The sequence below is a fragment of the Miniopterus schreibersii genome (assembly GCF_964146895.1).
Source record: "Miniopterus schreibersii genome assembly, chromosome: 8".
Taxonomy (NCBI): domain Eukaryota; kingdom Metazoa; phylum Chordata; class Mammalia; order Chiroptera; family Miniopteridae; genus Miniopterus; species Miniopterus schreibersii.
The window spans coordinates 4,990,988-5,014,981 of NC_138109.1; the positions used below are offsets into that span (position 1 = coordinate 4,990,988).

General features: G+C 46.3%; 1 protein-coding gene across 3 annotated transcripts in view; it reads left to right on the forward strand.

Annotated features, from left to right (window-relative positions):
* The window catches only part of MTOR (mechanistic target of rapamycin kinase), a 99,130-nt gene that overhangs the window by 46,603 nt on the left and 28,533 nt on the right, over positions 1 to 23,994 (forward strand). For all 3 annotated transcript variants that reach the window (XR_013999378.1, XM_081144969.1, XM_081144970.1), the window contains exons 29-32: positions 14,166 to 14,241; positions 17,176 to 17,315; positions 21,172 to 21,272; positions 23,002 to 23,117. Coding sequence is in view for 2 of the 3 variants with exons in the window: in XM_081144969.1 (XP_081001095.1) it covers positions 14,166 to 14,241; positions 17,176 to 17,315; positions 21,172 to 21,272; positions 23,002 to 23,117 (433 nt within the window). In the remaining variant the exon portion in view is untranslated. The remainder of the gene's footprint in view (positions 1 to 14,165; positions 14,242 to 17,175; positions 17,316 to 21,171; positions 21,273 to 23,001; positions 23,118 to 23,994) is intronic.

Consider the following 23,994-nt stretch of genomic DNA (forward strand, 5'->3'; position numbering starts at 1 on the left):
GATATTACTGGCCCCATAGCAACTTGTCGTTCAGCTCAAAAGATGCTCTTTGCAGTTGGCACTGTCAGACGGCCCCTGGTCTCTTTTTGCAAATATCTAGTCCAGCCGGGCTCTGCAGTCTCAGCTCCATGGAGTTCATTTCACTAACGTGAACCTGTCCCCAACTGTCAGCATCTGACAGGGTCTGCTGAACTTCAGGAGGATCTTCACAATGGTCTGCTAACCATCAAATGACTTTGGGCTCAAACCATGTGCCAAAGAAGTGCTGTGTGCCATATAGTCATATGTGACATCACATGTGACCCTGCCGTCTAGGGGCTCCCGTGTAGCAGCGCGTAGAGGAACCATCATGGAGCAGTGCAGCTTTATGGATTCCCAGTCAGCTTTTTGTTTGTTCTTCTGGTAGCTGCTTTCCCCGCCTAAACAGGAAAGTGTCGTGAGTAGATGTTTATATGTGGGCAGAAAATGAGCCAATCATTCGTATTTGCAACCCATGTAGCAGTCCTTTGTTGGAACGGCGGGAGGGGTTTGGATCACAAGCTCTAGCTTTTAGCATGAGGGTCTACGCTCTGACATTTCTTTTCTGGAAGCTTATTTCTAACATAAGGCATAAGTTGGAGGCAAGCTTTTCTTATTTGAAGATTTTCTTAACTCGCCTAAGCTGCCCTCCCCCCAATTTTGAATAAAATAGCCAATTAAAAGTATTCCCCACGCCAAGAGATGATCTGTCCTCCAGAATATCCACAACCCCTCCATGCCCTCGATTCTGAATTTCTAAGAGAAGGAAAAGTGAGCCCTTGTTTTGAGTACAGCTAAGCCCATAGAGAAAACCAGGAAGAACATGGGGACCAGAGCAGTTTTCACTCCCTTCTCTAAAAATGGGAATTAACTGGAAAAATACGGGTGACCTGGGTTGGATACCTTAGAGTTTTTCCTTTTTTCCATTTTGCTGGTGGTGAAAGAGGTCAAGTTGGTGCTCCATGGAAAGCTGTTTTTGAAAATAAAGTTTGTATTCTTAATGAGAAAAGCCAGTGAGCTTCTGCTTAGCCTGGAAGTTCTCACAGACCACAGTCCAGGCTGCACGGCCTTGGCTGGCACCGAGGACTGGCAGCCTTCAAACAGCCCGAGGGGGACAGCTGGGAAGGGCCTAGAGGAAGTCTCTCCTTCTCCAAGTGAGAGTGTCATGTCTCATTTTCTTGAAAATGTCCCCTGTTGGAGAAACTTCTCCTTTTCTAAAGCATTCCTGCCCCTGCCTACTCTTAAACCATTGCTTTCAAAATTGGTGAGGGAGAGAAACAGCTGCCCTCAGAACCAGGCTCCCCGTCTATTGAATGGCTACACCTTAAAAGCACCGGCCTTGTTAGTTTAATTGTGTACTTCGTGGGAATATTTTACTTCTTCTGAAGTCTTTTCATTAGTCACATCTTGCCTTGCTATATGTAGCCATTTAATACCTGACCCCTCTATCACTCAGTCCTATTTCTAGCTCAGCTGAAAGCCCAAGTCCATCACAGAAGCTGTTTCCATCTCTCTCCAAGCTTCAAGTTTGCCACTCTGCCAAAGTGTGTCCTGGGTGTATTAGAAACCACTTCTCTCAGGCCTCCTCCTGGAGCTGATGACTTAATTATAGCTCCTAGCACAAAAGTCGATCCCAGATCTCTCAGGACTTTGTAGCAGACATCTGCTCTGTGAGCCAGCATGCAAGTTGCAGTACCAGCCCAGCCTCAAGTGCCTCCCAGTGCAGTTGGAGAAGCAGACAACCATACTCTGGGACAGTGTGATGTGTGAGGATAGGGGACACAGAGAAGGATTGTCCAACCCAGATGAGGTTCTGGAAGGCCTCCCAAGGGAAGTGATGCCCAGGTTTTAAAGAAGTAGCCAGGAATGGGTGAGGGCACTCTGGGCAAAGGTGCAGCCATGGAAAGACCTTGGCTTGCTAGAAGAATGCAGGTAGTGAGCATGGCTGAAGAGTCCAGAGACAGAGGCGCTGGGCAGTTTAGGCTGGAGAGGTGAAGTCCAGGAAGCTTTTACCTCTCGCTGCTTTGTTTTCCTGAGTCTTACCAGGAAAATGGCTTTTGTAGCTGCCAAACAAGATTTTTTAACTGGAAATAGGTGGCTTAGAACTTTGGAATTTCTTAAAATTGTATTGCATTCATAGGAAATTCCCCAAAGGAATTTGCTGGCTGAGGATTAGGGAGGTGGTATGTGAAGGACCTTAAATCCTTGGGTAGGAGCACACAAATCTGAGTTCTAATCCCAGGTTTAATTTGACAGTTATCTCTAATCCCAGATATAACTTGATAGATATATGATTTTGGGCAAATCAAATTACATAATTTCTCTGAGTCTACCAGTCTGTGAAATGGAGATAAAAATCATAACTACTTCACCTCACGGGATTTTTGTGAGGATTAAGTTAAATAAAGTAAAGGATTAAAAATAGCTAAGGCATTTTTGAATAAGAAAAATAAATTTAGAAGAATTACACTATTAGAAGTCAAGTTTATCATAAAGCTACAGTAAGTAATTAGGCAGGGTAGTACTGGTACAAGGATAGACACACAGATAAATGGAACAGACAGCCGCAGACCCACATATATGTGGACACTTGATTTATGGAGCACCACAGAACAGTGAGGAAAGGACAGTCTTCTCAGTAAGCTCTGCTGGGTGAGTTAGATAGCCTTGGGGGTAGGCGGAAGCTCTGGACTCTTATCTCACACCACACACAGAGCTTCAAGTCCAGAGGAGATTTAAGCTGTAAATGTGAAAGGTAAAACAAGCTTCTAGAAGGTAACATAGGAGGTTATCTTTGGCATCTTGGTATGAGCAAAGATTTCTTAAGCAAGATATGAAAAACACTAACCATAAAGGAAAATATGCAATAAAAGTAGTTATTTATGTGCATTAGAAGACACCATGAAGAGAGTGAAAAGACAAGAAGATATCTCTGTGTATATCGTATTCAGTCAGAGTATATATAGAACTCATCAATTTTTTTTAGAGTGGCCAGATGTGAACGGGCATTTGTTCGACAAAAGAGGATATCCTCAAGACCAATAAATGCACAAAAAGCTGGTCAAGCCCCTTGGTCATGATAGAATGTCAAATTAAAACTATAAAATGCCACTGTTTACCAATCAAAGTGGCTGAAATGGAAAACGCTAAAAATACCAAGTGTTGACAAAGAGGTGGAACAATTGGGATTTTCATACACTTTGGATGGAAATGTAAATTGGTGAAACCACTTTGGAGAGCAACTTGTCAGTATCTCCTAAAGCTGAACATACCCTGTAACCCAGCAGTTCTACTACGAGGTATATTCCCAAGAGAAATGTGAATGCACGTGCACCAAAGACGCGCAAGAACGTTCGTAGTAACACCACACGTAATAGCCAGATACTGCAAACAACCTAAATGTCCAACAGTAAAATAGGTAAATTGTGGTATATTCATACAGTGAAATACAGTTCAATAGAAAAAAGCTACGTACGTGGCATATAACAACACAGCCGTGTCTCACAAACATAATTTTGAGTGTTTATATCAAGTTCACAGCCTGGCAGAGCTAACCCAGTGTGTCAGAGGTCAGATAGTTGCTGCCTCCGCGCAGGAGGGAGGAGCCATGATTGGGAGAAGGCTCGGTGCTCCTGGGATGCTGGCCGTGCGTTGTGTTCTGTTTCTTGGTCTGGGTGGTAGTTACAGGGGTATCTTCACTTTGTGGGGACTTATTAAGCTGCACACTGTGTATACGTTCCAGTGTATGTGTGTGTTGTACTTCAAGTAGGAAGTTTCTTTAAAACTTCCTAAGTGCACATAAAACACTTAGAATAATGTCTGACACATGGTCAGTGCCCGGCAAATAATTATTATTTAGTCCTGTGATTATCATCCAATCAGAAAAGCCATCATGGTGTTTGGCTCCACAGCACCTCCTGCAGTTTGTTCTTGGTACAGCTACTTCAGCCACCTGGAAGGTCCGTGAAAGCAAAGGCCTTGTCTGTCTTATTTACCACAGTAGCTCTAGCGTCTGGCACTTAGCACAAAGCTGAAGACAAGAGATACTTAATTGGAACTTGTCAGATGAAAGACTAAATTCCCAGCAGAAGGTTCTGCTCCCCTAAATAAACATCTGCTATGGAGACTTGGCATCTCCCTGCATGGTCACTGCCGGTAGTGTATCATGGTAAGGTCTTCATTGTAGAGACTGCACCCTCTCCTGCTCGAAGTCCATTTTTCTTCCATAGGTTGCAATTAAAGAATCAAAGAAAGTGAGAACTGGAAGAGTTGAGGTTTTTTTAATCAATAACTTGAGGCAGCATCCTTGTAGTAAAATCCGCTTTGTGTCCCTGGAAGCCATCAATTGTGTCTCACCCCGCTTCCTTTACCTGTGAAGATGACCCGTGAGAGGAGGGCAGAGCAGTGGGTGGGCTGTCCCACTCCTGTTTATTCAGGACGCCTGTGTAACGGCACAGCCGACCACTGCAGCCTGCGTGGGCCTGTCAGTTAACCTTCGTCGTGGCCCAACGGGCCACGCGCAGCTGCTAACGTTGAAGTGAGAATGAAGAAAGTAACATGTCCTCATAAAAACAGCCATGTCTCTGGGTAGCTATATTCCCCATAATGTGTCCAGGAACCCGACAAAGCTTGTGGACATCAAATGCCCATTACATTATAGTTGTAGACAATCACCGTTAACCAGAGATAGCCCGAGGTGGGGGTGGGGGTGCAGGACAAGATGACAAGCCCGTGTACGGCCACCCTGGGCCTACAGATCTTCCCTTTGGGCTGCACCTCTGATGCCCTGACTTAGGGAGCACTAACGGGAAAATGGGCCTGTAATTCTTTAAGAATGTTGGAGAATTTGAGTCAGTTGTGCCTGAGCAGCCAACTAATGGCAGGGGTGACTGGGCTGTACGGTCTGCAGGAGAGGGCTAGGTGGATGAACAAAACCCCTCTGTGTCTTAATTCTGAACACATGTTCCAGAGGTGTCTATTGTGTTGCTTGGAAGTATGAGTCCTGCTTTTACAGTTGTTTCCTGGCTTCCAGAAAAGGTACACAGTCTCGTTTTTTCCCTGCACCTCTGCTGGAAGAAAAAACACTCTGCCCAGAAGGGTAAGGATTTACTCAAAGCTCTTCACTTCTCAGTAAAAACACATTCCAAACCTCTGGGCTCATGCTGGCTTCAGGAGTGCCATTGTGCCTCTAGGAACCTGTACCCCTTGTAGAAGAGGGGCAAAGAGTGGGTGAGTGAAGGAAGCCCCAGGGTAGCCAGAGCAAAAGCGCAGGGTGTATCTTTCTTTCCAGCTCCATTGTTTTCTATAACACCCATCACAGCCAGCCACACCCTAGAGGTCAGGTCTCACCTGTCACCTGTAGAGCGAAATTTATTTCTGGCCATTCTGAAGACTTCCTGCAGGTTCACTACAATAGCTTGCCTTTATAGAGCATCTTACAAACCCCAAGGACAGCTCTCTTCAATGCAGGAAGCTCGCCCTCCATGAGGAGCTGTACAAAGGGAATGGTCCTAGGGTTTCTCCTCAAGTTGGCCGAAAAGACAGAGGTTCCTTGACGGCAGCCCCAGACCACTGTAAAGGGAGGAGCTTGCTGTAGTTCAGTGGTCACCCTCTGCGCCTCCACTGCCTCTGGCTCATCCTCAGGAATGACTGAGGTTTAATGGGACCACGCATGGTGACTTAGAGAAGTTTCTTGTGATGTTTATGTACCACTACAGGGAAGAGGGACGGACTGCTGACAAGTAAATGGTGTCACCGGGCTCTGAAACCTTGCGTTGTGTGCTGTGTCACAATTGCAGAGACATTCAAGTGTGAAAAAAGTGTGTCCTAGAACTGATGAAATATAGTAGGTGCCGGGTTACACCCTCTGACACAGCCTGTCCCGGCGACAATGAGATGTATCAGTGGTGACACATTGGTCTCCCCAAATTCTTTTGGAGATCTCATTGGCCTGGAATGTTGGCAGTCCAGTAAGAGTGAGTGCTGGACCTTTCTGTTGGCTTTTCCTTACCAAGGAGGCAGGCACATTTTTTCCTTTGCCCTGTTCCCAGAATATGGGCATCAGTATCCTACAGTGCGGCCTAACGCCTTACTGGAGTAAACGGCCAGCTCGCATCTGCTCACCCAGTTAAGCGTGGAGAGCTCGAAGCTGCCAGACCACTAGGTGCCAGCTCACTTCATTTTTGTTTCCCAACTCCATCCACATAGTTGACTGAGTCAGAGCTCTTGGACATTGAGAAGAGTATCAGCTCTGCTTTGAGTCAAGGTGGCTGAAAAGCGGCTTTGGATTCTGTCTGTCAGCCCTCTCCCTTCTGTTCCTTTTCGCCTTCCTTTCCCTGGCAGCTCCTCTCTAATCTCTCAGAGCTCTTCACTTTGCTCTGCATATGAAGGCTCCGCAAGGAGAAAAACCTCCAGGCGTCACAGAGAAGGAGCAGAGCTCATTGTTGTAGAATAAAAAGATAATGGCCAATTTGTCAAGAAGTGTTGACAAGAAAGATAAAGTTGGAAGTAATTAACTGGCTGACACGCTGGGAGTGATGTGCCTGCCAATAGCTCCCTAAATCAGCCAGAGCCTTGGAGATGTGACAGCCATTCATCATTTTTACAGCACACCTCTGACAGGCCCCAGGGTTGCACAAATCGTGTCCTTTGACACTTTGGGGCTGTGCGGCCCTTCAGTGCCTTATGATGCTGGGTTGTGCTAGGGCACCCAGACCGGGAGGTACGTCCAGCCGGGAGGTGCCTAGAGGTGACGTGTATAACAGAACCGTGCCTGGTTTATCAATGAGCAGCGAGCGTGCTTATCCTCAGGGGACGGGCACTGACTCCCAAAGCCGACCTTGCATACTACAGGACACATCCTTTCATGAGCATAGGGAGTGCTGACTGTGAGCTCCCAAGCAGCCCTCCTGGGGGCCTGGTCATTTAACAACTGCTGCTCGCAACCAGCCAAGAGGGTGCGCCCAAGAGACTGGTTATATAAATGGGATCTCAGCAGGATGAAATTAGTATGCAGCCGTAATTATGAAGTAATTATGAAGCCTCTGGATAAAGTATAAAATGCCTCTGTTCTGTGAAAAAGCAGAATACAAAATTAGAATGCTCTGGTTACCACAATGTATCAAATATGTATTTATTTAAACAGACTATGCACTGGCAGGACAATATTTTGGAGAGGTGATTATATTGTGGTGAACTTCCCTCCCCCAATTTTTTTTTTTAATTAAAATATATTTGCCCCCCACCAGTCTTGAAAAGATAGCATTTTTTGTCTCCCCTTTCCCTAATCTACGCAGCTATTAGCATTCTGTCTTTTTTATTTTTAAGGGCCCATTTTCTCACGTGGTGATCTAGAGTGTCCTCTAGGTGTAGTGACAGACTGGGTGAAGGACAGGGTGAGGACAGACTGAGAGCTCTCTACCATTAGGCACTAGGCCTCAGACTTCCAGAACCTATTTTGATTGTCCAAGTTGGGCTACCCCTTTTGCACCAAATCTTTTTTATCTTGGTGCCTTAGGTCCCCAAGAGCTCCAAGGACGTTGGATGTCTTAGCTTTGAAACCTTCCAGCAAGGCCAGCCTCCTCTTCCTCAGTGTGCAGAAAAGGAGTCAAGTTACTTCTAAGTTTCTAAAGCAAGAAAGAGAAGCTTGACCTGCCAGAGCCAGGGGTGCTGTTTTCACCACCTGACTCTGGCTTTAAGTGGGTAACAGGCCTGCCAGCCTCCCTTCACTTCCCTACTGGTTACTGTGAGATTGCCCCTCACCACCTTTCTCATGTCACATTTCAGATATTCCTGCATTCCCTTATGTCTTCACTCTGTCCTCTTGCTTTTATTTATTTTTTAAATATATATATATTTTAATTGATTTCAGAGAGAGATAGAAACATCAATGATGAGAGTCATTGATCGGCTGCCTCCTGCACGCCCCGTACTGGGATCAAGCCCGCAACCCGGGCATGTGCCCTGACTGGGAATCAAACCTTGACCTCCTGGTTCATAGGTCGATACTCAGCCACTGAGCCACGCTGGCCAGGTTGTCCTTTTGCTTTTAAATGACCCTGTTCAAAAAGAGACGATCACATGTTAGAGTCCCCAGTTCATGCTGCTGTCCCCAGAGTCCCAGGGCAAGTGCCCTGTAACAACACCAGGCCCCGCCAACGCCAAGTCTTTCTGACTCTGCACGAGCACCAAACTTTTGTCTTTAATCATCCATGGGGCACAGAGCTAAGTTTATGTGCTGGGAGAAGTGATGGGGTGACCTGAAGCAGTTACCACTCTGTATGAGAAGTAAAGACTGTTTGATATGGTGCTAAGGACTTGCATCATCTTGGCTGGTCAGGAACTCCTCACTCATACCTGCCAAGGTCCCTTTCAGCTGTGTTGCCTGTGTCACCAGCCTAGCACCAAGGGAATTCAGAGCATCCTTACTTGACAGGGAACCAAGTCAAGCGCAGGCTTGAAACAGACAGAAGAGTGAAGGCCCAGAGCCATTTGGGAAGCAAGTGCATAACGTTCTTGTAAATTCCTGATGGGAGACTAGGAAAGCCTAAGCAGTCCCCCAGATGGGACTGCAGATGCTCCAGTCTCACTCACTCTCTGGCAGGTTCAGGCTTTGTGTTGGATAATCCTGCATCATTTTCTCTTAATAGCTGGAGGTCACCAAGGCGCAAGGCTACAAGATGGGGTCAATAACCAAATGAGCCACACAAGAAGGACACGCCAGGCCAGGTTGCTTTGGCTTTGACATCAGCCCAGAGCCTGTGCAGCAATGACTTAGCCTTTCGGGAAACAAGAGTTCTTCAGGGGTAGGAAGGCATTTGGATGCCAAGCCAGAGACCCTCTTACTGCTTTGCTGTGGGTCAGCATTAAGACCAGGAGCAGTTAATGACTAGCCCTTCCTGTCAGCCTCATCCTCAGTGCAGCTGGTCCACCTGCCCGTGGAAAGCACAGAGGAAAAACTCCAGAGGGAGAATCACAGAGAAGTGAGCAGCCCCCGCTCGCAGCACCATCTTCTCAGCCATCGCTCCCGACAGGGAACCTGCCAGCAGTGAGAAACTCGGATCGGAGTTGCTTGCTCAGCTTACACAGCTTACACACTTTCCTCACTTCTGGGAACAGATCTTTGGAAAGTAGGGAGAAAAGATGCTTGGTAGCATCTGTTTGGTATAGGAGGCACTGAGACAACTTCTTATCTGTATTTGTTAATTCTACTCAACTCTAGAAAGCCTTTCCTCAGTTTCCAAGCATGTTCTCCATTTCAGGGTCTTCAGCTCAGCTTCCTTTACTAAAAATTAACTCTTGAGGTGGGGAACGCATAGGAGCGCAAAGGTCCGTATAGCTGCCTCGCCCCCGTCAAACCCTAGTTCACTGTGTTCTCCTGTCTAACACCGGGTTCCCTTGTGGGCTCTGGGTTTTAGTATGTGGATAGGCAGTTTCCATTTGTTCTGTACACTCACAGCTATATAAGATCTCAGCGGGTGGTTCTCACTGGGACATGGAATAGAACACATACCCCTTCGCGCATGTTAAGACAGCAGTGGGAATTGGTATCCACCAGCTTAGAAAGTTCTTGCAACACAGCCCTCATTTCCTTCTGGCCTCAGTGCAGGTTGAGAGGAGCTGGGAAATCTGGTCGGCCTGTCATTTCTGCACACTGTTGTTGTGGACACACTGCTGCCCAGGCCTCCGTCTCGCTGAGCTTGTTGTCAGGTCTTTTTACACAGACCGACGTTAGTGGTCTGGTTTGTGTTATTAGCGCTCCTCTGCTGTCGGGTGGGGCTTTGAATGGTTTGCCCTTTGTAAGGCTCCAGCATTAACAGGGAAAAACTGCAGGGCACACAAGGGAGTGTTTATAGAAAGGGCTGTAGAGAATTCCCAGTTGCCCCATAAAACCAGAGTTCCTCGTTAGGGGGCTTTTGTACAAAGGTGATTTTTCCCCATGGGCCAAACATTATACAGTCTCTCCCTCCAGTCTCATAAAACCACATTTGAGTTTAAAAGGGGAATCTTTCAAAGGACAGGCCTGTGTCACCCAAGAAGGCAGGAGACTGGGGACTTAGTAGCTAGGAACTGCCGAGTTTCACAGAGGCTAATTTATCCCACACATTGCAATCTGGGCTCTGTCTGTGAGCCTGGCGGCCTTGAACAAGCTGCCTCAGAGAAGCCCGCTAGGGCAGCATGGCTCACTGTTGTGTTGGGAGACTTTAATGCGTATTAGCACCTTCTGAAAGGAGATAAAAAAAATAGGGGATGGAAGCTTAGGGCTCAGAGGGGAGTGTTAGCCACAGAGTCAGTAAGGATGTTAAGATGAAGGTGCAGTGGGGTTCCTTTCTCCTGAATGGCCAGTTAGAGAGTTAACTAATCGAAACATCCCATCCAGTGCTGTCATTCATTCATTTTACAGTTATTGAATACTGGGTGCCTACTGATGCCGAGAGTAGAAAACTAAGACACTGTCTCTCCAGTTGCAGAACTTACAGCATACGGTTAGTTATTATTTAAGATCCTTTCAAATGATACAATTTTTAAGGGAAAGGATAACACCCAATAGCCTGTGACCTACTGGGCCACAGTCCCTTCATATTAAAATGGGAACATAAATAATAGTGTCTACTTCATAATGTTGAGATAGCACATGTAAGCATTTAGCACAGTGAGTTCTCAATAAATTTAAGTATCTTTTTGTCGTTGCTATAGTATGTTGTCTCCCATGATAAAGGAAGGGAAAAGGCTAAGGTCTCAAATGAGATGACAGACTTCTGAGCACCAAGGGTTTTGTTCACTTTCCAGAACCTCCCATCTGCATGTGCATCAGCAGCAGCCTGTAGATGCACTGGAGACTCCATGAGGCACAGGAGAGAGAAGTGTAGCTTAGGGAGAAGGTCCCATAGAAAAGGAAAGTAAAATAAAAATAGGGAAGAGGAAAAATTAAATGGGTGATAGCAGCTGGCCGACTTAAAATCTCTGAACAATCTAAAGTGGGTGTACAACCTCCTTCTTTCCTTCAGGTCTTCAAACGAGGGACCAAGAACTTAATATTTGAAAAGGACTCTTTCGCAGACTTACCCCACTCATTTCTCACGGGTGCGTTTTAGTCCATTTAGTCAGCGTTGTAATTTTTCAGTGATTGTCCTTAATGTCGACCAAGAGTTTATGGTGAGTCTCAAGGTACACCCCCAGTTTTCATGTGCATTGCTGAAGGAGTCAGGAGTTCCTCCAGCGAGCCCGGCCTCTCTCACTCCTTTCCCTGGGCTCTGCACCCTTGCCTGCCTCCGGCTGTCGGAAGTACTATCCAGACACTTTATTTGGGCTTTCTCTTAAAGAAGTGGGGCCATATGATGAGTTTTCTTTTTTAATTTGCAAAGCTATGACTGAGGTATATCCAAGTCATAGCAGCATCAAGATAAAATTTGTGTTTCTCCTTTGAGGTCTCCAGTCACTATTCCCTGATTTTGATCAGTTTTTGTGAAACTTTTTTATGCCTAACTAGTGGGAGAGTGGAGCAGGAAGAGACTTTTGCTTGTTTTTGTTTTTGTGTTGCTTTATCTCTAGCAACTTTTGGGAATGTTTGTAATTTGTTCTTGAAAGTAGAATATTCCAGAACACAAGGTTTAAAGACAGTTGTTAGAACACCTAGATTCTGATGTTTGATTCTTAAAATTCACTTCTTTTGGTTCAGGCAAAGAACGCCTTATCTTCCTCATCAAAACAGTTTATATTCCCACCAGGGCCATTCCAAAAGTCCACATTAGAACTATAAATAATGTATAGAATATATAATTATATATGCTTATATATAATACATTATGTATTTGGTTATAGTATAATAAATAGTTGGTTTTCTTTTTTCCTGTCTTATGCTTCCAAAATCTTTACTTGGTTCAAGGAACTAGATAATCACACATTTATACCAAGTAATAGTAATTATCAGTACAGTTCATCCAGCCCCATGTGAATGAGCAGCAAAGTTGAGAACCTGACCCCAGGGCCAGGAGGAATGGGAAACTGCTTCGCAATGAACGTGTGGTGGGGTCAGCCCCTTTGGACTTGGTTTTCCATTCTTAGCTTAGAAAAACTCTGTTGGGCTTCTTAAATGTTACAACATTTCTGAATCCTACAGCAGAAAACTTACAGAGAACCTTCTGGCCCACTGCTTTGCTTAGTACCTGCACAGAGTACCGACGGGCCTGCCCCATAGATTCCACATGTGGCTGCTGACCTACTCCTATAAATAAAAGAGAGGGACAGCTGTATAGTGACCTTACCTCTGGTTACAGAGCCTGGTGCCCAGAGCTTGGACACCTGATTCGAATAGTCCTGTTCAGGATGAGTTTGGAACTTGATCTGCTAGTGTTGGCTCCAGCCTCAACAAGATATAAACAAGCATATAACTGTTTCTAATAACTTCTAGGACAAAAACAGATGAAAGAAGACGCATTTATAATGACCTGCTTAACAATTTCATATCCATTATTTCTTTTAATTCCCTGAACCCTGTGAAGGAGGTAGTATTAGCCCCATTTTATAGGTGAGAGATTTGAAATTCAAAATTGGTGACTTGGTTGTGGTTACACAGCTTATAAATTGCAGAATTGGACCTCCAGAAATGCTAATCCACGTCTTCTGACTCCAAGTCCAGAGCTGCTTCTCCCCCCACCTCGCCTCAGCAAAGAAGAGAGACAAAAGATTGCTTCCATCATAGGGGGACTGTGCCCAGTCACTGTGGGTCTTGGGGAAAGTCACTGCCCTCATGGGCCTTCGTCTCCTCAGGAGTAAAACAGGATGGAAAATACCTCTCCTTTCCCATTCTCTTAGGGATGTGTGAGGTCAAGGGAGTGAGAAGCTGGAAAGATTATTTGAAATGTGCTTTGTAAATATGAGGCGTTAGATTATTACTTTCACAAATGTTAACTGCTCTAGTTCATCAGATTTCTGGGCAGTTCCCTCTTGGTTTTATTGGAAGAAATGTGATGGTACTTGAATTTTTTAAAATAATATTTATAACAGCATTCTCTTGCCATATTACCACATTGAACTGAAAACCCGGAATTTCCCAAAACCACTTAAAAATGAATTCTAGTCAAATAGTTTGTGCTCAGGGCAGTAAGCTGGATCCTTGCTTGTTACACCAGTCTAGACTCCCAAGTTGGTCCATTATATTTTGCTCCCTCCCTGTGAACTGATAGGATCTTCTTGTCCTTCGACTTACTCAGGCCTCTGCCCTCCCTCCTAACCTCCTTCCGTAGCTCACGTGTAGGTTTTAGCGTTGTGTTGGTTGCTCTTCACCCTCACTCAGGTTCCTGCTGGAACAGGTCTAAGTCCTGTGCTCTCCTGCTTTCAGAACCACTTGCAGCCTCTCTGATGAACTGACTCCAGGCACCAGGCCTTATTACTCCTAGTTGCCCCAGTATAGTTACAGTCCACCAGTCCCTATTGGCCACATGCCGTCTGCAGGTGACATCAGCAAAGTAGGGTATTAGTGAAAAGCGTCTCCGCCACAGAGCAGGCAAGTACCACTGGTGTGGTCCCTTCGCAGCCTGCTGTAGAGGTAGGCAGGCGGTGTTCCTTGCAGAGGGTCGGAGGAGGCATCTGAGCTCGAAGGAGATGGGCTTTGTCTGGGGAGCAGGCAAGACAGCTGCATAGCCACGGTCCCCAGGATTCACTGTTGTTGACGTGAGTGACCCAGCCTCGCTGCCATTTCTGTGTTACCCACAGAGCCCAGTGATTTTTATTTATTTTGGTTCTTAATACTGAAGGCACCTGGGGAGAGGAGTAAGAGTTAAAAGTTCAAAGATACTTCATCTGGTTCTGTTGTGGAACAGGGACAATTTTGGATCCAGAGTTGCTAGTGTTTAAAAGGCAGGCATGTGCTGCCTGACCTACAGTATCTGAGAGGAAACAGCCTGTGCTGGCTGGAGGAAGGGCCCAGAGCAGGCAAGGGTTCCGTCCACCCCCTGTGCCCCTTAAGTGTGGGGTCAAGATGCAGTTGTTCAGGCTGAGCTTTCAGTGGTAATGGATAATTGAGTCCCTGTCTGTGTCTGCAAAACATTGTCCCCAAGATACTGGTGAGCCACCTGCCCACAAGTGACCCCACGCCTCCCCCACTCCAATGTGTTGAGTGTAACCACCTCGCCCTTTTGTTTTCCCAGCATTAATAATAAGCTACAGCAGCCGGAGGCAGCTGCTGGGGTGTTGGAATACGCCATGAAACACTTCGGAGAGCTGGTAAGTGCCTCATTCCTTTTGGAAAAGCAAGAGGTGGCATCCTGGCTAGAGAGGCAGCCAGCCATGACCTTCGGAAAGTTACTTTCCTTTTCTGTTTTTCTTCCCGATTGGCAGCAGTCTGATGTGACTTACCTATATCTTAAGGACGAAGGAGTCAATGGCTATATGGACTCTATTCAAAGTGAACACGGATCCTGAAGATAATCTATAAAAAGTACTAGCTGGTATTTATGAAACTCTTAGCATGTGCCTAGCGCTTTGCTAGGTGCTTTAAAATTCTTCATTAATTCAGTCCCCACAGCAGCCCTATGAGTAGGCACTGTTGTTATCCTAGTTTACAGATGAGGAGACTGGTCCCAACAGGATAACAACCTGCCCTGAGCCGAGAGGGAATAAGTGGCAGAACCAGGACTTGAACCTGGCAGTCTGGCATCAGGGCCCAGGTGTTTAGCCCTGACCTGGTTATCTTTGTGTCATCTGTGTCATCTGGCATTGCCACTGGGCCACAGTTAACAGTACACACTTCAGAAGAAACCATGGCGAATTCTCCCGAAAAATATACTACAATTTATATCTGATATTGAGTGATTGTTCCATTTCATTACTGCTTACATAGCTGCTTCTCTTCTGCTGTCTTTGCCCTCCCAGGATTAAAATGTTTCCATTACTCTCTTTGGTCCTGGGAGGGTGCTCTGGTAACTTCCTAACCATATATAAAGCATCAACTTAATCAACTTAGCATTGACTTCCTGGAAGGTCAGGAAGTTCTGGGCCCATATATTTGATAGGGAACCTTTGATTAGCCGTGTAGGTCACTTACCCTGGTTTGCCTTGATTAAGAGCCCAGTGTGTTATATTGAAGAAAATTGTGGTTACTGCCCAGGCTTCTGCTTCACACAAGAACTGAACCTTTACGGGAATATTTTGCTGTCTTGAGCACAGATCTGTAACTAGACTAAGAAAGCATCTCTCCAGGTGACAAAACAGAAAGGACTATGTCTCATCCGTCCATGCCACCATCCTTGTTTGCAGAGGGAAGGAAGTCAGCAGAGAGAGCACTTAATGTGGTCCACCCAGACAAAGGTGTCCTCTCCTTTGACAGCCTTAGGGCTCTGGGCCACAGTGGGTGCCGATTGAAACCGGGATGCCGCAATCATCTGGTGTTTAGGTGATCTCCCAACAGACAGTTTTTACCCCCGTGGCTCAGAGTGAAAGTCCCTCTATCTCTAGGTTCTAAAGGTGGCCATTAGCTTCAGGATTAGTGCTAAACCCGTGGTGGGTTTTCTGTTATATTTAGGTAGCTGAATCATATTGAACTTGACAATGGTTTGCTTTTTCTTGGCAGAGCCTGCACTTTCTCAGCACAATTTATGTAACAGCAATCTCATTAGAATTTTGTGTGATTCATCACTTAAACCTTATACTTTCTGCAATCTATTGCAATTCAAAACATCCTGCCCCCTACCTGACCTGCTCCATATGCCACTCCTGTGCTTTCTGCTTGTGTCATACTGTGTATATCACACATTAGTCATTAGCCCCTCTTTTCTCTTCTATCCAGTATAGAAATGCAAAATGGGAAATTTTCCACTGTTACTTTTTAATTTCACACTGTCTTTGCAGTCACTCTTTTCTCTGAGTTTTCTCTTTTATATTGAGGCATTATTCTAAACAGGCATGGGAAATGAAGCTTAGATAGTTTTACCTTCGTGGAGCCAGAGATGTCCATTTTGAGAAACCCCCTATCCACTGACATTGGAGAGAAGGCTGTGGTAGCAGCAGACTTAGTGCAGGAGCAGCAGAGGGGATTGGCTCTGCTGAAAATAAATGAGGAGAAGTAAGTACAGTTAATGACCTAAAATGGAAATGACCTCCTTACAGAGGTTCAAGAAGAAAAGATCCTTTCAGCGAGCTTAGCAGAGTTGCTGTTAATGTATATGGGACTCAAATATCAGCTTTATTTAGAAAGGAGAGAGGGTAATGGGGGGAACTAATGGGGGTCCTGCATTACATGATACAAATTCCACTGCAGAATCATATTGTTGTTAAATCCCTGAAGAGCCCCTACCCTGGTCTGGTAGAGAAATAGTCATTTAATAAGCTGGTGATGAAACCCAGAAGACAAACTGAGGTGGAGGGTAGATGGAGGGCAGACTGAGACATAAAACAGTCCCCTGCCCATTTAGAGCCACAGTCTGTAGCACCTCTGACTCACGTGGCTGACACTGAATCTCAGCGTGGCACACCATCTGCCCGGTACTGGAATCCATCCTTTGGCCCTAACACTGGTGAAGCTGCCAAGTGCTGAGCAGGAGGGAACATTGGATGGGGGACTCTAGGAGAAGAGAAAGATTTTCCAAAGAATTTTAAGTGGTAGTATTATATTGTATTTTAAATTATTATTTCCTGGAAGTTTAAAAATGCATGAAGAGATGCAGAGTCAGAAGCTTTTAAAAAGTGAGCTGTTTTCCTCCAGCAAATATGCAGATGTGGCCTGTCTTTCTGGCCCCATCAGGCAAGCAACTGCCATCCCTGTGATGTGGCCACCAACAGCACTTCAGCAGATCAAGGCCTTGGCACCCTGCAGAAGCTCTGCTCAGGCTTCCTGTAGTCCCAAATGGTTTCTTCTGTCCTCACATCCCTGCATGCTGAAGTTCTGGTGGCCTCTTTGTCCAGGCAGGAAGTGATGGGGGAGGAGCATGACCTGGCATCTCTCAGATTATCCCAGGATCATTCCATCAGTGTGCCAAGGAACCAACATTCCCATCATCACCAAACATAGCTGACTTCCTGAGCTCTTTTCAGTCAAAGCCAAGACATACTGATAGGTGAAGTGTCTTCCCTCCAACGTGGCACCTCAGGAAAGAGTGTGTGGATTAAAACTGTGCCTCTCTTGTTCTCTGTGCCTCACCACAGTCCTTTTCTGTTTGGCAGGAGATCCAGGCCACCTGGTATGAGAAGCTGCACGAGTGGGAGGATGCCCTTGTAGCCTATGATAAGAAAATGGACACCAACAAGGACGACCCCGAGCTGATGCTGGGCCGCATGCGCTGCCTCGAGGCCTTGGGGGAATGGTGAGCTGCGCATGGTGATGGCTGAGTGGCTGCCAGAGACGTCCTGTCGTTGATCTTTGGATTTGAAAGGCTTCCCCCAAACAGACTTCTCTCCTAAGACTCTCATTTTTGTTTCACTTGGTATTTTCCCAGGAATCATCTATCATTTTGGTATTTTTGCTCTCTGTTCTGTATTAGGGCTAAATAGAAAGGTTCTTTTAAAAAAAAAACACACAAAAAAACAAGGACAACACAAAAACATAAACTTTATCATGCTCTGGGACAGGACGGACTTGGGTTCTGCTCTGGGATCTGCACCTGCTCCCCTCATCTGCTTCTTAACCTTGACTGACTTTGACTGATGAAGGAAGACCTCCTAGTGTTTCTTTATCAGCACTTGCCAGAGTTTAGGAAAGACGAAATGGCTGCCCTCTTCAGGTGCTTCGGCTTTACTGAATGCTTGCTCTGTTCCCAGCCTTGTGCCAGGCTCCAGGTGTAAAAAAGACAGAAAACAACGCCTCCATTGTGAGGTGGGTGAGACAAGCACATAGCAGTTAGTTACTAAAGCCTGAGCAAACAGTGACCATGGTGTGAGCATGTGGCTTTGGAAGACCAAAGGCTGGTCCTGCAGTTCTCCCTGGAGGAAGGACTGAGGTTGGGAGGCTGGTGAAGGAGAGTGGGGAGAGGGAAAGGGGGATTCCAGGTAGAATCAACAGTGATGCTTAATTGAGAACTCTTGCCTACATCTTGGTTTGGGGTGTTTGAGGACTGTCTCCCCCCCACTACCACCTTTTCTAAATTAAAGTCAAGTACTTTCCTTAGATGGGTTAAGTAGGGACAGCTTCGATGTATGAGAAGAGAATTTAGATGCAATTTTGTCTAGTCTGCCTGTTTGACAGTTGGAAACTGAGACTCTTAGAAGTTGACACAGCTGGCCCGAGGTCTCCCAAGAGCACAGTGATCCAAGTCTCCTGACGCTGCAGTACTCGGTCCCATTTACCTCTGATCTCTTGGGTTCGTTCCAGTTTTATAATCACCTATAAAGTGTAAGTGGCAGGGATGCTGACCAAGGGATTTGAGAATGCAGCAGACTAAAAGATTTTAAAAGAGATGAAAGAAGCAGAATTCTTTTTCTGATTATATGTAGGTTTCTTACATGGTTTATTCCATTAGTTCTATTTAGAGTGCAATTTCTAAATTGCTCTTGCTTTGTGTATATATCCTGAACATGCGTGAGGCAGGTGTTCATCAGAGGTAGAATGATCTAGGGCTACCACTGAGCTAAGACGCTACCTCTGCCCCCCATACTCATCTGCCTCTAGAAAGCTAACTACGGGAGTCAGCCCCCAGCCCCATAGTGCACATAGCCACAGCTGCAGCCAGAGTGTGAACCTAGATAAGCCCCCTCCCCACACTGTTCCTTACATGGCCTCTGGATCCTTGAGAACAGATTATTTGGGAGTCAACCAGCCACTTAGGTGTCCAAGTGAAAGGACACTTCTAAGCTTTTTGCTGCTGCACTGGGAAAGGAAGTCCCAGGGGTCCTCCCTGGTGCGCAGTGAGAGGTGTCAGAACGCAGATCCCAGTGTTTGCCCCCCACACAGTCTCATTTTCTTACTTACTTGATTTTGTCTCCCTCCACTGCCTTTGAGACTTAGGACTCAGTATATTCTGCATTCTGTAACAAATGTTTGCGGGAGGGGAGCCCCGCCGCCCTCGGTGGAGTTCTGACAGCTCCTGACACAGCCACAGCGTGAAGGCCGTGCTGCCTTCCCAGGATGCTGCCCCTGCACTGCTCCCTGCCTGGTCTCTTGACAGAATCATTCGTGGTGTCGCACATTGAGCTTGTTCCCTACCTCTAAATGAAAAGCAAAGCTAAATCCTTAGACCCGTGGCACAGAAAGGGGTAGTCCTGACAAAAGACTAGCAGGATGCTGATTCTTGTGGCAATGAGCTACAAAAATTTTAATTCTGCTTTTCCCCTCTTCTTCCCTCCAGGAATGTACCTTTGCCCGCTCGCTCTCTCTTTCCCCTAAGCTCCAGGGCCCTTCTTCTGCCTCTGTAACTTGTTTCCTGAGCCCACACAACCCAGGTGGCTCACTTTTTCTACCCCTGTGACTTCCTAAATAAACTTTCATTTGTATTTGGAAACAAATTTTTTTGAATTCTAGGGTTGGAAGAACCATTCAGAAATCATGTAGCTTTCTTTCTGACCTCCAGGCCAGGCCTCAACAAAGATGCTACCCAGAGGAGCTGTTCCTATGCCCTGAGCCAGTGGTTCTCAAACTGTGGCCCCTGGCCCACAGCATCAACATCATCTAGAAACTTGTTAGAAATGTACCTTCTCAGACCCCAATGCCAACTTCCTGAATCAGACACTCAGTTCATGGCACCCAGCGGTCTAGTTGAGGAAGCCCTCCAGGGATTCTGATGCACATGACGACTTGGGAACTGCTACTCTAACATAAACCCCAGCAGGATCCAGCAATGAAGGCTTCTAGGTTTGGAAGGCAGGAAATCAACACTGAGGTTCCTCCTACTCCTGCCTCAGTAAGTGGATAGGGCAGGTCATCTTCCTCTTTGATCTTGGCTCTGTATTGAGTTACACTGCTTGTGTCCCTGGCTCTCTTGATCGTGTGCCAGAGAGATGTAAAGTTAGCAACTCCCATGCCACAACTCTGGATAATGGGCTTGAACGGTTCTTGACTTGCTCACCAGTCAGCTTCTCAGTGAGCTCAGCCCAGACCCCCTCAGCATTGACTGACTTCAGCATGCTTATCTCTCCCCCCACCCATGTCACCTTATAATGTAGTACAACTCATGTCCCATGAGTCTTCTGAGCTGGGCCACTTGTACCCTTTTCCTGCCTCCACTCCCAATACCAAGTTAAAACATCCTGCAGCATCTCTCTTAGAAAGCAGGGAAGACTAAGGAGTCTCCCAGCTGAGTCTTGAAGCTCACATGAAAATAGGGCTTGTATTTGCTCAGGAGCAGAGTTTTATTTCCTTTCACTCAGAAGTGGGCATTAGCCTGGCCAGGCGTGGCTCAGTGGTTGAGCATCGACCTAGGATCCAGGAGATCGGGGTTCGATTGCCGGTCAGGGCACATGCCCAGATTGTGGGCTAGGCAGCCGATCAATGACTCTCTCATCATTGATGTTTCTATCTCTCTCTCTTTCCCTCCTTTCCTCTCTCTGAAATCAATAAAGATATGTTTAAAAAAAAAAAAGTGGGCATGAAAGGCTCCTGTTTTAACTTTCAGCAGGATGCCTGTATTCTTGAGAGGGCTTCTGCTCTCTTTGAGTACTGGAGTCTGTTGAGCATCGCTCATAATCTCTGTATCTCATAGTCTTTAGCCACACTTGTGGTAATTGTGCAAAATCCTGAGAATAAGATTGGTTTCATTTGAGTTTCATTTCAACCTGCAATCATTGGCATAATACTTTTAAGAGCCAGTTCTCCCTATAGCTTTGAGCCCAAAATGAATGTCCAGATGTGTGTCTTCAGAATGCTTTTTCTGTAGGCCTGCCAAAGGGGAAGAGCTGGAGTCCATTGGCATGCGAGAGAACTTATTTAATATTTATGAAGGGGGCAGATGCTCAGGACATTTCACATTGCATCCAGTTAGACATGGTCCCTATCTTTGATGAACTCACTGTCAGATAAATTATGAGTACCAGGCCATAGGAACAACAAAATGCCAATCACTTCTCTGTTGTGTGACCCAGTTGAAAGTGCTTTTTATTTAAAGGCTCCTGATTCAGGGCAGGCCCCTATCATCCAGTTCCTCTGTGGCCCCCAGCTAACCCAATAGGAGAAGGAGCGGCAGGCTATAGAGGTGATTTCAGGTAACCAACTGTAGCATTCTTTCCCTCCAGGGGGCAGCTCCACCAGCAGTGCTGTGAAAAGTGGACCCTGGTTAACGACGAGACCCAAGCCAAGATGGCCCGGATGGCTGCTGCAGCTGCGTGGGGGCTAGGTAAGGCTTCCTTTCCCTCATCGGCACCCCAGTCATCGTGGGGAGAGTGAGGCTGGGTGCTCATCGAAAAGCAAGGTACTGCAGCTGCAGGTAGGATGTCAGACCTACAGTGTCGAACAATCTGTGCACTTCTGTCTCTTCTGTCTGTCTCTACCTGATGATTTTGACTCACCTGTTAGACATGGGTAAAAATGGCTTTTCATGGGGAAGCCAAGAAAAACAGGGAGCACGCATCAAAATTAAGATATTTAGTGAGGTGTATTTGGGGTTTTTTGTCTTAAGTTACTGGTTATTTTCTGTCTTATAAATGAAATCTCAAGGTGAGAATTCTCAGACCAGTACTCTGGCTCCGTTGTCATTAGTCTTTTTCCGTATTTCTGCTTTGCCTGGGGCCTCTGTGTCCAGGGCTACCTCATGACCCAGGGTGGTTGCTGAGCTCCACTCATCATGTCTTTAGCCCAAGTAGGAATAAAGAGAGATGATAGCTGTCTGTCGCCTTTTATTAATTTTCCCACCATATATAAAAGTGAAGACAATAGTATAATGAACCCCCAGATGCCTTTCACTGCCTCTAACAATTATAAACATTTTGACAGTTTTGTTTTCTCTGTTCTCCTTGATGCCTACTACTCACCCTCCTTGTTCCCACTCCCCGAGTATTTAGCTCCCACAGACTGTGTGGATTCCTGACACCAGGCCCCAGCTGAAGGGATTACCAGCATCTGTTCCAGAGATGTTAATGAGAGGGAAAGGGTCCACAGGATGTCCCAGGAGAAAAGCTTCACCCATCGAGTCCCAAGGAAGGTTACATAACCTTCCATCCACATTCTATCCTTCTCGAGTCACAGAACTTATATCCTTTCCTTTCATGAGCTCTGAGCTGGATCCAAAACATTTTTCAAAAATAAATTACTTCCTGAGGAGTCATTGTTTGCTATTTTGCTTTTGCCCAGAGGCATAGAGAATGGACGAGCTGCTGGGCTGGAGTGAAAGGCAGGAAAATGCCTTATAAAATTGGCAGCCCTGCAGTGTGCAGCTAATGAAGCTGATATCTTTTCTACAGATGGTCTTGACAGTGAAGCTGGCGTTCTATCCATGCTCACCCCACCGGGGGAAGCCATTCCCGGCTGCAGCCATTTTCCCAGTTGGCCATAACCTAGCCCGTCTTTCTATTTATCTCCTCCCTTCTAAGGCAAAGGTACTGCCAGAGTGAGATGGGCAAACTACGTGTCTAATCCTGTCCCCTGTCTGGATAATGGCCATTTTCAGTTGTTAAGGGGGAAATGGAATTTCCAGTGTACCATGGAGCTCTGAGATGCTTCTCTAGTGAGGAAGAAAGTCATTCCACCTCACCTAGAGAAACCTGAAAGCACGCTCCAGGTTAATGCTGTACTGCATCACACCCTCTTGACATGGGCTTTGCACTCAGGCCGTTCTCCCATCTTTCACAGAGCTCCCCAGGGCAGCATGGAGCCCTGTGCTCGGAAGACAGATGTGGCTTTGTGAGATTGCCTTGCTCAACCCCACTGAGTATAGAGGGTTCTCTGCAGGAGTTTGATACATTAGGCTCAAGTTTTTCTTACTTGAACTCCAAGCTAAGTGCAAGTAACAATGACAAGGCCTGTTTGAGATGCTGCCTTTAGCCCAGGAACTTAACCATCCTAATGCTCCCCTCTCTCTCTCTCTCTCTCACTCCTCTCTCTATGTGTGTGTGTGTGTGTGTGTGTAGGTCAGTGGGACAGCATGGAGGAGTACACCTGTATGATCCCTCGAGACACCCACGATGGGGCATTTTACAGAGCCGTGTTAGCACTACATCAGGACCTCTTCTCCCTGGCCCAGCAGGTAAAAACCATGTATACCCAGACCATCTAGCAAAAGAAAGGTCATTGTGTGTGGCCTGTCAGCTCCTGGGCATATGGTGCCTGTGCAGACAGGCTGCCGTACTTCAGTTCTGGAGTCTGGTTCAGTGAGCTCACTAGAGTGGTTTTGGAGCATAATACTCAGTAAGGAGGCTGCCAGCACGTTAACCAGGGACACTTCCTTTGGAGGGACAGATGTACTCTGGAGGGACCACTTAGATTGCGTTTGGAGTTAGCTCCCTGAGCCATCATTACGTCCCGCTGATCACCTTGCCTTGATGGTCCCTGTAGTAGAGAGAAGCGGTCTGTTTTATCAGCCGTCCCCCTCTGCAACAGGAATCAGTCACAGGCTTCTTCTGGCTCTGGAGGTGTGTCACACATTGATGACCTTCCAGGAAGGTCAGTGCTTTATTTGAAAACCCTGTGCTGACTTGTAGAATGAAATAATGAAGTAATCACATCCACCCTGTTGGGCACCAGATTGTCTTGAATGAGGTGCTGGGTAATGACCTGAGCACTCAAGGTTTGAGGATATAGTAATTAACCTTAAACATTCAAACAAGGAAGAGCTCTGCATGATGGGTTTTAAACAGGAGAAACAGAAACTGCAACCCCAGTCCTGTGGCCATCCCTGGGGCTTTGATTTACATGACAAGAACTGAAACCTGGGCCATCCACCTCACTGGCCCAAAAGCTTTGTTTTCACATGGAGAAACCTGGCCATTCCTTTGCCAGTGTCACAGGCATTCTTGTAAGGACAGTACTTCTCAGCCAGGGATGACCTCCCAGCACCCCCGCCCCAGAGCTCTATTTTCACGAGCATGCCCAGCATGGAAGAATTGGAAGCAGGTTGACCCCCA